At 33.6% G+C, this 15,351-nt stretch overlaps 1 protein-coding gene across 1 annotated transcript in view; it reads right to left on the reverse strand.

Annotated features, from left to right (window-relative positions):
• Window positions 1-15,351, reverse strand: part of SPINK5 (serine peptidase inhibitor Kazal type 5) — a gene marked incomplete at its 3' end in the record, with an annotated part of 87,200 nt that overhangs the window by 12,451 nt on the left and 59,398 nt on the right. The window contains 5 exon segments of the mRNA XM_049786525.1: window positions 538-665; window positions 3,847-3,913; window positions 4,281-4,408; window positions 5,389-5,461; window positions 12,102-12,229. Of these exon segments, the coding sequence (XP_049642482.1) occupies window positions 538-665; window positions 3,847-3,913; window positions 4,281-4,408; window positions 5,389-5,461; window positions 12,102-12,229 (524 nt within the window).

Consider the following 15,351-nt stretch of genomic DNA (forward strand, 5'->3'; position numbering starts at 1 on the left):
GTGACTATATTATAAACTTTCAAATATTAAGCTTCTATATCATCAAGAATTTAGAATAATATTAGCACTTTTGTTTTTGTTTTCATTTCCCCCTTATTATTAATGTAAAACAAAGTCCAATATTATTAAATTAAAAGCTTCTAAAGTTTAAACTTTATATATATATATATATATATATCTCCTTTAGTCTCTACCAAGTTATTATCTTTCGTCTTCTTTCCCCATAAACAATATGCACAGAGAACTGGAGTTCAGCAAAATGAACTGAGCTGACCCAGATTATTAGCTGATTACTAGCCCTTTGAGAATCTATAAATGATTGGACCTTACTAAATAGCTCTTTATACTCTAGATGGTCAGCCCTAGTTATGTATCAGATCATCAATATAAACATTTCTTAGTAGATGCCTTGAAAACTTACAGTGAGGAGCTATTGCTATAGTCTTAACATTTGGCAGCAAAAGCCCTTCATTTTAAATTAAAAGGAAATACTTTCTGTTAAAAAAGTGAAAATAATTAATAAACACTTTCACATACAAAATGCTCTGACACATGGCACATTTGTTGACATGCATTTTTCCATATGGATCTCGAACAGGATTATTTTCTCTGGTGCAGATAAGTCTTCCCTCTTTCACGAGGCTTCGGAATTCATGACACTGATCCTGCATTTAAAGCAAAGTTAAAATATTACAATGCAATACAGCTTTAGAAATTTAAACATTTAAATTTTTGCTAAGGGTTGCTAAGGGATAAACTTAATAGTTTGGAAGTAGTAAAAAAACAGCAAAATTTACTTTGGAATGTGTATTTTTAATTTTTTCCTTTTATTCATGGGTAGCAATGTTAAACCACAGTCATAACTTAGGTATTATTCTTGGTACTGTTCAAAATCACGACATTGGGAATTAAACCCAGGGCATTTGCAAGGCAAATAAATGCTCTGCCACTGAGCTATATATTGTTAGACTCTGGATAGTTCAAAGGTAATTTATTTAATCTCTTATTTTGAAGCTTGATTCCTCTTTATATCCTTCCCAAATAACTTCTTGTCTCATTATAATTTTTTGCCACATTAGAACTAGGAAAGTCCATAAAATTTAAATAAAACTTTCTATTTTATGGACCCCTGTATCCCAATTACTATTCTCACTACTATACATATAAAAAGTCCCCAAATGAACAAATGCTTTTGACAAGACATACAAACATAAAATCATTTATTTCTTCATAAATAATTTTTATCATAGCTGTCTTACATGTATATTTTATTGTATGCTCTAATATCATAGTTTTTAAAATGCCTATAGAATAACACTAATTATAGATATGAAAAATATAATTGTAATTAATGTAGATACAAATCCTGCTAACAGACTGTCATTTTGTTTTTGTTTCTCTACATTTATTAGTAGAGAAATAATATTCACTAGGTTTGCGCGCTAAAAAGACATAAGAATCACAAAAGAAGGAATTTAAACTAATCCACCAGATATAGAATCTGTGAAATCTTGAGACGAACTCCACCATATATGGCATCTGTGAAATCTTGGCACTTAAACTGGGACTTAATCTGGCACTTAAACTAAATCCACCAGATATGGCATCTTTGAAATCTTGAGACATATGTAGAAATTGATCTTGAATTTTCACAAAATAGAGATACTGAGAATGATAGTAGGAAATGCCCATTCTGGATAAAAGTTGGGTGCTGAAAGTAATTGAAGTGCTAGGCATGATACCCCTTCAGCAATAAGGGGTATTGAAAGAATGATGTCTAAAAGGGGGAAAACTGGAAAAGAGAGAGGAGAGAGAGAGACAGAGAGTGTAGAAAATTGTCTAGCTCAGAGGCCGAAGGAGGAGGGGGCACTGGGATGGAAAGTGGGGACACTGGTGGCAGAAAACGTGCACTGGTGAAGGGTGTTGTACATTGACTGAAATTCAAACAGAAACTACTTTGTATCTGTGAAAAAAAGCACTGTATTATAAACAACTGTGTAACTATGATGTTTAAATAAAATAATTAATTAAAAAACCCCATGCAGCTTAGTGTACAGTGTGGATGTACCATTTTATTTATATTGTGACACACATAAGCAGCACCTAGAGCTATTTTTATTTGCATCATTGTTAAAGTTATTTGAAATGAAATAAATTCCTGGTTAGCATCTTAAGCATATTAGAACTATTATTAATTTTTTGGGGGGGTCACACCCAGCAGCTCTCAGGGGTTACTTCTTGCTCTAGGCTCAAAAATCACTCCTGGCACGCTTGGGGGACCATATAAGATGCCAGGATTCCAACCACTATCCTTCTGCATGCAAGACAAATGTCCTACCTCCATGCTATCTCTCCGGCCCCTAGAACCAATATTTTTGTAACTAACTCCAATTGTTTTATTTTTCTGGTACTTCAAATACCAAGTACATATAATTTTATAATTGTATCCATTGACTTAAGGCATTTGCTTGCTTTATTTATTTATTCATTCATTTATTTATTTATTTTTAGTTTTTGGGCCACACTCGGTGATGCTCAAGGGTTACTCCTGGCTATGTGCTCAGAAATCACCACTGGGTTGGGGGATCATATGGTATGGATCAAACTGCGTTCTGTCCTAGGTTAGCATGTAAAAGGCAAACGCCCTACAGCTTGCAAGGCATTTGCATTATTAATTCAGTCTCAAGCCATTAATTGTATTTGTGTACAGTTAAATTAAATTTTATGAACTGTAAAATGGAAACAATTCAACCATTGCATAACTTTGGATGATAATGCATATTCATGAATGTCTTACTTTACTTTACTTTGTAAGTATTAAAAAATGTTGTGGTGATTTCCTTGCTATGTGTTCACAAAACATAGAGATATATTCTGTATTCAAAAGAACAGAAAAAGTGTCATTTCTTTCTAAAATAAAAATATAGGAAGAAAAATTAAGAAATATTAAACATAAAATAACCAATATATATCACTTGAAGTTGTACAAGTATTTTCTCAAAGTCATTCACATACCCACCAAACTATACAAAAGATGTTTCAAAAAAGGTTTTTAAAAAATTACAATTACTATCAGTAATTATTTATGTGTTATCAACATAGTCCTAATGAAAGATTGCCTCATTAATAGGAAAATCTTAACAAAATTTCATTGATTACTTAGTGGAGTCCATACATAGCTTAGATAAGATTATGATATGTCATTCAATGTGCTGGTTGACTCAATTATTTCAAAATTGTTTTAATAATTTTAAAATTGTTTTCAATGATTTTAAAATTGTTTTCAATTTTAAATGTAATGATTTGTTTCTTTTAAAACTTTAAATTGAGGGGCCAGCGAGGTGGCGATAGAGGTAAGGTGTCTGCCTTGTAAGCGCTAGCCAAGGAAGGACCGCAGTTCGATCCCCTGATGTCCCATATAGTTCCCCCCAAGCCAGGGTCAATTTCTGAGTGCTTAGCCAGGAGTAACCCCTGAGCATCAAATGAGTGTAGCATGAAAAACCAAAAAGAAAAAAAAACTTTAAAATGAGGTTCAGAGGGATAACTGAATGGCTGATTGCATTCTTTGTATATGGGAAGTGACTCTCATGAACCAGTTAGGGAGTAGACCTGAATACCACCAGATGTAGCCATTAATAATTTAAAAAGCTTCACAAAATAAATGTCCTCTAATTCAGCAATAATTGTGCCTCAAACTTGCTCTTAACACATAGAATAAAATGTTATTTTTCTGCAAGGTCTAGCCATGTCTTTCGTTAACCATTATATTCACAATAAACAAAATGGGAAATTTGTGAATATTTGGTGAATGAAAACTAAATGTTGGCATTTTCAACATTGTATTACATTTTTCTTTTCTCCAGTATTTCTCATGCCATCCTCTTTCTTTTTTTTCTCAGCAGCTTCCCTTTCCCTGAAAGAAAAGATGGAGATATTTTAGTTAAACTAAACAAATTCCTCATTAATCACTAAAATCTGTGTTTTTTTTTGTTGTTGTTGTTGTTTGCTTTGTTTTTGGTTTCTGGGCCACACCTAGTGATGCTCAGTGTTTACTCCTGAGCATTTCTGACTATGTGCTCAGAAATGGCTCCTGGCTTGGGAGACCATATTGGACGCCAGGGAATCAAACTGCTAGAGAGCACAAGGCAGATGCCTTACATCTTGCACCACAGCTCCGGCCCCTGAATCTGTGTTTTAATGTTATCTTCTCAAACTTGTGAGAAGCTATTATTTAACTTTGATTCTCAGAACTAAAAGCCTGTTTCTGAAAAAGTACTCACAGTTTTTCCTTACACATGGCACATTTATTGCCATGTGTCTTGCCATTTGGTCCCCGTACAGGTTCACTTTCTCGAGTACAGATAAGTTGTCCATTTTTCATTTGGCCTCTAAATTCATCACATTCATCCTAAAAAGTAAGAAAATGTATGCTGGAAATAATTTTTTTATATGTCTTTAAATTTGGCTTGCAAATATCAACATTTTTAATTCAAGTTAGGTAATTAAATCTTCCTGTAGAAGGTAGTAAAAACTTTAATTCTTAGAGTTTTGAAATATGCTGCCTTACAAGAAGGAAGAATTAAGGTAGAAGATAAAATCAAGATGGAATCAAAATTATTCTGGTTTATCTGAATGTATGTTTAAAGGTTCTTATGAAAAATATAGAGGCAGCTTGGTCAGTTTCAAAATAAAGTATTGTGAAAAGGATTGAATAGGCAATTTCTAATTATATTTAATTACTTTTAGTTTTTATTTATAGAGGCCATTGGTGCCAGAAATTATTTCTTTATTTTTTATTTTTAAATATTTTTATTTAAACACAGTAATTACAGACATGACTATAATTGGATTAAACATACATCCTTGCATATAATAGATATGTACTTTATCACTTGAGGCCCATTCTATTTTTAATTTTAAAGAAGACCACAAGCCAAGGAAAAAGAGATGACATGTCCTGTGTTACATCTTTTACAAATAATTTTTTCTTACACTTGTTCTTGGCACAGTACTACCCATTCAGTAGTTCTGAACTTTACAAATATATGTGTATATAGTTTTAATAAGGATTGATGGTGATTTCTTAAATATGCTGAATCTCATTTTATCCATCTGTAACTTAAAGTTAGAAAAACTTATTTAACGAGGTTCACCAGAGAAATTTCAGTAACAAACTATTTTTGAGAATGTTGTAAGTGGAAGTTTACCCCTTGGCATAAAATTTCTACACTGATCAATTACCTGCAGTGATAGTCACACTACTTATGATTTCTGATCTTGTAAGGGAAAGATCATGGTTGACCAGATAAAGGCATTTTTCCATGCTTAAGATATTTAACTGTTTTCTTACAGAAAGACCATATTACCTAAACCTAGTTAATGCCTCACCTTTCCTGATGCTGATTCAGTTCCATTTGACCTGTTGCCAGAATGTTTATCTTTTTCTTTTGCTTCTCTTTGTCTGAAAGAAAAGGGTCAGAGTCATTTTAGTAAGACATATTGAGATTTAGAATAAGATGTAGGGCTTATCTATTTAAAGTACCTCTTTATAGAGAACATCTTCAAAGTTCCTGAACTCTTTAAAGTGAAGAACTACCTGTTACAAAGACATTTTCACATCACAAAGTATCTATGGGCTTCCTGATCCCTGCGGGAGACTGCTGAAGAAGACCCCAGCAAACTTAATCCCATCAAGGTTTGCCTACAGGTAGGAGGGCCCAGCCCACAAGGCAGGTACCATCTCCTGCTTGGTGCCTTTAAAAGCCTCTGCATCTCTCCATTTTTGGCTTCCTGATCCTTGTGGGAGACTGCTGAGAAAGACTCCATGGAACTTAGTCCTATTAAGGTTCAACAGTCAGGAAATGGAGAAGCATGGCCATACACATCTCCTAGTCTATAAATTCTACCATGACATGCAGTAAAAGCTCCGCTACAAGTGTGTAAATTGGGAAACAACATAGGACAGCAGCATGCATAGAGAATGAAGATGGCAGCTCTGATGACTCAGAAAGTACCAACTACATAGTCAACCTCTCAGATAAGGAGATTAGAGTAGTAATATGGAGGATACTCATAGAACTCAAAGGAAGAATAGATCAAGCTGAAGAGAATACAATCAGAAACTCCAAACTGAAATAACAGGCCTGAAAAACTCAGTAGATAAAATTAAAAACTCAATGGAAAGCCTCTCAGAGTAACAGCAGCCGAGAACAGAATCAGTGAGCTGGAAGATGAAATGCAGAACAACTCCATACAGCAGAAGAGACTGGAGAAGAGCCTTAAAGCAAACAATCATACAATGGATAAAATACTCAAAGAATGTGAACAGATAAAAATACAAGTCCTTGAAAAATTCATCAGAAACAACATAAGAATCATTGGAGACCCAGACCAAGGAAGAAAATCCCCAGGAAGAATCAATAGTCAAGGACATCATTACAGAGAAACTCTCAGAGCTAAAGACTGCATACAACCAAATCCTGCATGCCTGTAGAGTACCAGCTAAAAGAGACACAGAAGAAAAGCACCCCAAGACACACCCTAATCACAATGATAAATACACAGATAGGGACAGAATACTGAAAGCAGCAACATCAAAAACAGAAATTGCATTCAAAGGAGCATCCTTAAGATTTACAGCATATCTGTCACAAGAAACCCTCAAGGCCCAAAGGCAGTGGTGGAACAAAGTGACAAAACTCAATAAAATGTTTCACGTAGAATACTGCACCCAGCCAGTCTCACGTTCAGGTTTGAATAAGGTATACATAGCTTCACAAATAAACAGCAGCTCAGAAACTTTAATGATTCAAAACCAGCCTCAAATGAAAAACTAAAAGGTCTACTTTAAGATAAGACAGACCAACAGACAACAAAATTCTACACAAAGATGGCACTAAATCCCGTGATAATTATATCTTTCAATATCAATAGACTAAATGCACCAATTAAGAGACACAGAGTAGCAAAATGGATCAAAAAAATGAATCCAACATTTTGTTGCCTACAAAAAACATATCTAAATAGACAACAAACATATACTCAAAATAAAAGGCTGGAGGAAAAGTATCGAAGCAAACAAATCCCTTAAAAAAGCTGAGTGGCCATAAAATATCAGATGACACAAACTTTAATCTTAGAAAAATTGTAATGGACAAAGATGGTCATTTCATACTACTCAAAGGATATATACAGCTGGAAGAAATCAATCTCCTAAACATATATGCACCTAATGGGGGACCAGCAAAATATTGAATACATTTGCTGACAAACCTGAAAGAAGACACCAATAGCAACATAATAATATTAGGAGACCTCAACACTGCCCTGTCACCCCTTGATTGGTCAACCAGGCTGAAACCCAACAAGAATATACTAACTCTGAAAAGAGAAATGGAATAAATTGGACTAGTAGATATGTATGGCACTCCATCCCCAGAAAACTGGATACACATTTTTCTACAATGCACATGAGTCATATTCCAGGCTAGACCACATGCTGGCCCATAAAACATATCTCCATAAAATCAAAAGGATAGAAATTGTACAGACTATATTCAGATCACAAGGCACTAAAATTTGAAGTGAACTACAAAGGACCACAGAAGAAAAACTTTAACACCTGCGCACTGCAGAGCATCTAGTGGGTCAGATGAAATAAAAAAAGAGCTAAAAACATTTTTAGCAACAAATGACAAGATACAAACTATCATAATTTATGGAACACAACAAAAGCTGTACTAAGAGGAAAATTTATAGCTTTGCAAGCACACATCAGAAAGGAAGAAGGGGCCTACATAAATAGTTTAATGACACGACTTTTAAAACTAGAAAATGATCAACAAAAGGAACCTAAAATAGGTAGGCAGAAGGAAAGAACAATGCTTAGAGCAGAATCAATACAATGTATATAAAAAAAAAACAATTAGAAAGATCAACAAAAGCAAAAGTAGGTTCTTTGAAAAAATAAATAAGATTAATAAACCACTAGCAAAACTCCCAAAAGAAACAGAGAAAGAGAATCTTAATAATCTGGTTTGGAAATGAAAAGTGTGAGATCACTATAAATTCTGCAGAGATTCAAAAGGTAATCAGAGACTACTTTGAGAAACTCTATACCACAAAACATGAGAACCTGGAAGAAATGGATAAAGTCTTGGACTCCTACAATCTTCCATAGTTAAAGCAGGATGATCTAGCATATCTATATAGACCCATTACTATTGCGGAAATTAAAAGAGTAATCAAAAGTCTTCTCAAACTTAAAAGCCCAGGCCCTGATGGATTCACTAACGAATCATTTCAAACCTTTCTAGATGAACTACTTCCAACCCTTTTCAGGCTTTTCATGAAATCAAAAAATCAGGAACACTCCCAAATAGTTTTAATGAAGCTAACATCACCCTGATACCAAACCCAGACAGAGATGTTGCAAGAAAACTACAGACAAATATCCCTGATAAACACAGATGCAAAGATCCTCAACAACATTCTGACAAGTAGGAGCCAATGTATCATCAAGAAGGTCATATACCACGACCAAGTAGGATTCATTCCAAGAATGCAAGAGTGGCTTAACATACACAAATCAATCAACATAATACACCATATCAACAAAAAGAAATATAAAAACTATATGATCATTTGATAAGGTCCAACACCCATTTTGATGAAAAAAAAAAAAACCTCTCATCAAGATGGGAATGGGAGGAACTTTTCTTAATATAGTCAAGGCCATCTACCACAAGCCAATGGCAAATATTATTATCAATGGTGATAAATCAAAAGCTTAAATCTAGTTTAAGACAAGGATGCCCTCTCTCACCACTCCTGTTCAATATAGTGCTGGAAGTTCTTGCCATAGCAATGAGGCAAGAAGAAGACATCAAGGACATCCAGACAAGAAAGGAAGAAGTCAATCTCTCAGTGTTTGCAGATGACATGATGCTATATTTAGAAAACCCTAAAGACTCTACCAAAAAGCTTCTAGAAATAATAGATTCAGATAGCAATGTGGCAGGCTACAAAATTAAAGCACAAAAACCAATGGTTTCTTATGCATCAATAATGATAGAAAAGAAATGGACATTAAAAAACAACCCCATTCATAGCGTCACACAAACTCAAATATCGTAGAGTCAATTTAACTAAAGATGTAAAGGACCTATACAATAAAACTACAAAATATGCTTTAAGAAATAAAAGGACACAAGGAAACGGAGACACATACTTTAAAAATTTAAAAAACAAAAACAAAAACAAAAAGTAGCTATTCTAGGTATATCAACTCAAGGAATTATAATCTCCTTTATCTGTGTCCAAATTGATCTTTTTATAATTTTTGTTACTTGTTTAATCTTAGATCATACATTCTCAAGACAACTTAGAACAGTATGCTGAATTAATTTTCTTTCCTATTTCTGAGTCTTCAGATACAAATTCTAAATTTTTTATAATATTTTATTTAAACACATTGATTACAGACATGATTGTGGTTGGGTTTCTGTCATGTAAAGAACACCCCCCATCATCAGTGCAGCATTCCCATCACCAGTGTCCCAATTCTAAATATGGGTACAATGTTTCAGTACCACACCTTCCACCAAAGGGCCTACTAAACAACCCTTTAGACCAGGTCTCAGATTCTGTTTTGGGCATTTGTTATTTCCTTACAATGCCTCTTTATATCCGACATGTGAGAGAACAATCTGTATCGATATTCTTCTGACTAACTTCATATTGCATGACACTTTAATTTCATCCACAGAACAGTGAACTGTTTTAGACTTTACTTACATCTGAATAATATATATGCATATATAAATATATATGTTTGTATGTATTTATATGTATATTATATATTTATAAATATAGAAATAGATATGATATTTTATATTATAAATACATATGAGCAAATATATGCATATATGTATGTATGTACATATGTAATAGTTTATTCAAGATTCTGTCCTTTAACTTGAATTTTCTTCAAAAATATTTTTGGAGAAAGAAGGTGCCTTTAATGATTCTGTTTGGTGAAATTACAGTTACAGTCTTTGCTCTACTAAAAATCTCTAGTGGTCTCTGGTTACACATGGACTACCATCTAATATTATATTCCTAAAAATTTAATATGATTTTCTCCAACCCCTTTCCTGAAGCTTTTTGTTCAAGAATCTTGAAACATGATGACTCTTTCTGTGTTATTTTTTTTGAGATTGTTAACATAATACATAATATTTAGACTTTTATCAAACCTTTATTATTCTGGTTATCCAAACAGTTTGTTTTACTCACTTCTTTTTAAAAAGGGGTGTAATGGTCTGGGGCACACCTGGCAATGCATGGTGAATCAGGCTGTGCCTATGATCCAACTACAGTAGGCTGCATACCAATCAAGCATGTGACCCCTGCCACATTCACTTTTTATAGGCCTTGTACATATGTTAGTGTTTCCCTGAACTTAGTAACAGTCATTTATTTTTATTGTCTTACAAAGCTTTATTTTTAAATCAACATCTGGACTTGTACTATACAGTTATTTTCTTATTCTTTTATATTTCATCATAAGAACTTTGTCTTCTCTTGAAAAGCACTTGTCCATGAAGAATATATGACATATTGTATATCATAGATAGTCAAGGCCATTTGTTAAATGAATAGTTCCCAATTTATTTAATTATAAAAATTGATTTTTAAATATAAAACTTATTTTATTGATCTTGATTTTTTAAATTCTCCAGTCCAGTATATGCTATCAGTATCAGCATAGGTGACATTGAGTACATGAACATTTATTTGGTTTACCTCAATAATTTTCTGCATCTGGGCATTATAATTTGCTCATTCATGAAATTAACTGCTATTGTCACTTGATGAGGCAACTAATAAGTAAGAATATCATGTTTACATTTATTATATGTGCAAGTGGAAGTTTTTAAATAGGCAACATGATATCAGAAGAAAGATAAAAATATTATCATTACTTAATAATTATTAATAATCATACAAGTTACTATTATATACTGCTAATGACATTGTTCATAGTGATAATTCACATTTTTGCATGCATTCTTTATATCAGGTGTTTTATTTGGGTTTTCTTAATTAATTTGGAAAAAAACAATGTGGTTATAGTGTTTATTTTTTATTTTTTTTATTTTATTTTATTTATTTTATTTTTTATTTATAGTGTTTATTGTCACTACCCTTACATGTTTTCTTTTTCTTTTTTTTGAGGGTCACACTCAGCAGTGCTCAGGGGCTACTTCTGGCTCTATGCTCAGGAATTGCCCCCAGCAGACTCTGGGGACCATATGGGATGCTGGGATTTGAACCACCGTCCTTTCGCATGCAAGACAAATGCCTTACTGCTGTGCTATCTCTCCGGCCCCACATGCTTTATTTTTCAAGAAGAAAGTTGAAGAACATATATATGTAGAATAGTACCAAGTGATTACTTGTTATCTATTAATTAAATGATATGAATACAATTATTGTGATATATGCATCATCATGTATTAGAGCTGAAATTATTCATAAAATTCATAAAATGCCCTTAACATACATAACTAATAATGGTTTTGTTACATTCCCATGTAATAAAATAATGTTTTTCATTTGGGTTATAAATCATTCCAATTCATCACCATTTAGAAAAACATGCATTCTGGATTATTCAATAAAATATGCCATACACACATACAAATGCACAAAATGTCTTTTTGAGCTGTGAAAACCAACTATGCTAATGACCACCACAAAGCACCTTTAGTAACTAAGTTTTATAGATCCTAAGAGCATTTATCTATTGGTAAGGCATTTAAAGATCACACACATATGAGGAAAAATAAAATAGGAAGTAGTAATTTATTAGCCGCCTTGTTAGATCATATTATTTGCAGAAAACACAATAAGACTAATTTTGGAATTAACAATAATAATAATTTTCATAAGTGGAAAATTGAACAACAGCAATTCAGGATCTATCTATCATCTGTCTGTCTGTCTATCTATCTATCTATCTATCTATCTATCTATCTATCTATCTATCTATCTATCTAAAGCTATCTCTATTAATGTCTGGTGAGAAAAGTACTTACAGTATTTCTTTACACATGGCACATTTATTGTCATATGATTTGCCATCAGCATCACGTACAGGGTCGCTCTCCCGAGTACAACTAATTTGCCCATTTTTCACTCTTTCACGATATTCAGCACATGGGTCCTGAAAATGAAAAGGAGAGACGTATGTCCCCATAATTTTTTGTTGGGATTGGATTGTTATTAGGTTTGTTAAATATGTATGGTGATAAAATCCTTGTTTTTTCTTATAAAAGTATAATATTTCAAGATTTTTATCTACAACAAATAGAGAAACTATTTGTTTATATTAATATTTATATACTATTATTTATATATGTGATTTTATTTATAATTATTTTATTTATTTATTTTTATATTTTATTTTATTTTGTTTCTTTTTTTGGCCACACCCAGTGACACTCAGGGGTTACTCCTGGCTTTGTGCTCAGAAATTGCTCATGGCTTGGGGAACCATATGGGATACCGGGGGTTCGAACTGAGGTCCGTCCTGAGTCAGCCGTGTGCAAGGCAAATGCCCTACACTGAGTCATCGCTCCGGCCCCTTATTTTTTTTATTTTACTTACTAAAATTTTCCCTTGAATGGTTACTTTTATTTTTTTAATAATTTTTATTGAGACCCATGTGAGTTACAAATCTTTGACAGTTATTTTTAAGGCACATAGTGACAGTAAATTAGGGCAATTCTCACCACCACTGTTGACCTTTCTTTGCCCCTGTTCCCAGCATGTATCCCATACTATCCCTCTTTGCCCCCTGGACTGCTAGTGTAACCAGTCTCCTTTGCATATAACGTTGTAGATCTTGATTCTGTTGTCATTGACTTTGGGTTTGGTGTTTAGCCCTGATCATTATTTATATGCACCCAATATTCATATAACTGTTTGTCCTTGGTACCATCCACTTTCTTTACCCCCTCCCCTTAATTTATGAGGCAGAACAAAGTGACTCAAGTTCTGTGGTTCTGTTGGGGAAAAAAATGCTGGGAGGAATCCATCTAGGAGCTATCAATATCAATTTAAAAGAAGAAAAAAAGGGAGAAAAAGAGAAGAAATGAAGAAGCAAAGACAAAATACACAACAACCACAATAAAGAACTACTAAACAATACAGAAATGAAAAAAAGGAAAAAAGAGGAAGGCTGCTGTGCTGAGGGTTTTTTTTTTTTTTTTTTTTTTTTTTTTTTTGCATAGGCACAGTATTGGTGAAATTTAAAAGGGAATTTCCTTGGCCTAAGAGATACAGGGTTTCTACACCTTTGAAGCGTACTCTCATTGGAACAGCTACAGGTTCCAGATATGCTCATTATCAAACCCCAAAGTCTTTTTTATGGTGCCAGGAAACGTTCTGCTAAATTGTGGCTGACAAAGTCAGTCCTCTGTAATTAGAGATCTTGGTATTTGCACAGGTCATAGGACACAGACTAGGAGAGAGTCTTTTTTATGGTTCTAGAAGTTCTACTCTGTTACTGTTGTTATAGTCAGTCTTCTGTAATTAGTGATCTTAGATTTTGCACAGATTTTAGGGTGAAGCCTAGGAAATAGCCTTTCCTTATGGTTCCAGAACTTCTGCTCAGTTGTAGTTGTCAAAGCCAGACCTCTGGAGTTAGAGGTCTTGGTTTTTGTTCAAATCCCAGGCTGAAGCCTATGCTAGGGTCTTTCTTATTGTACCCAGGAAAAGTTCTGCTCAGTCGCGGTTGTCAAAGTCAGACTTGTGTAATTAGTGAACTTGATTTCGCAAATATCAAGGATTCTGGTTTCATTTTTACCATTAGGTGATGAAGTAGGGCAACCTGCTCTTAGATCTAGTTGTTGCTATTTCCTCCTCGTCAGGAAGTTGTATCAACCTGGCACAAGTTGGTGCCAGGGTGGTATTAGTCGCGCCCCAGAGGGTGTTTGATACCTGGTGTTGTTGCAGGGAATTGTGTTGGTTCTACAGTTGCGATCTGGGGTTCGGGGTTGGAGGATGGCTGTCCAACCACATGGAGTCTTAAGTCGAGTCTCCATGACAAATGCTCAGGGTGGGAGGCACCCCTATATTATAAAAATTATGGGTTCTTATCCCTAGTAAATAAGAGCTGGTTTCTATACATAAGATTTTCCCTTTTTAAGTATACCTATACAAAAGAAAACAGTGCCATATTATATTGCTGATGCATGTGGGGGTAAAAATGACAAGCTATACAATCTCTGTTTTGACCTGATTTTTTTCTTTTTTTATTATATATAATTTTTATTTTGAGCATATTGGCTTACATATCTTTCACAGTAGTATTTTAGGTACATATTAACATTGATTCAGGGGAATTGCCATCACCAAATTTGTCCTTCCTCCACCCCTATTCCCACCCTGCATCTCATTTCCCCCATCCTCACCCCTCGGGCTGCTAGAGTAAGTGGTCCCCTCTGTGTCTAGCTTACTACATAGTGATCATCTATTTGTTTGTTGACCTGAGACTTTTTTTTATCCCAAGCAAGACTTTTTCTTCTAGAATTTAGTACCAAGAAGAACCCTTTTCTTATTATTTTTATACTAGGAAATCAGTTGCCATAGCTAATAAAGTTCTTTTCAGGATTCACACAAGATTACCCAAAAACTATCTGGCATTAATAGCATTAAATTCCAAGAGTAAGAGATATATAACCTACCTATATTATGCTTTTTCTGATAAAAATATTTATAAATATATAAAATACTAATTAATTTAGGTTTTAATAACTATTTTATACAATGTGATACAATTTAGTAGTGAAGAAGAGACTATATGACTCATGTGCATACAATACTCTTAATCTGATTCTTTTTCCTCTTAACCATTTTATTAAATTGAAATATAACAAATGCCAAAACATTTAGACTAATTCAGACACATTATATATATATATATATATATATATATATATATATATATATATCCAAGCAAGTTTAGATACATATTTTGCTTACTATTTCATGAACATTGACCCCCTGAGAATATCTTTTTTAACCTTTTATTTTTTATTGGACAATCATTTCCACCTTTGCTTACAGGCTTGTGGCCCGCTATACTATGACATTTCTTAAAAATTATAACAGCAACCCAGGGTTTCTTGTTTTGTGTATGCTTAATTTGGAATTTTCAGTAACATGACTTCCTTGCCTTTAATGATACAGGTCTCTCTAATTTCTCCTTTCCTTGAGCCTCTTCATTTTTTCTATGTATCTTGACATATTCATGTGTGCTTTCCATTGTAAGGCATCAGTAAT

Source organism: Suncus etruscus, chromosome 14 (genome assembly GCF_024139225.1).
Source record: "Suncus etruscus isolate mSunEtr1 chromosome 14, mSunEtr1.pri.cur, whole genome shotgun sequence".
NCBI lineage: Eukaryota > Metazoa > Chordata > Mammalia > Eulipotyphla > Soricidae > Suncus > Suncus etruscus.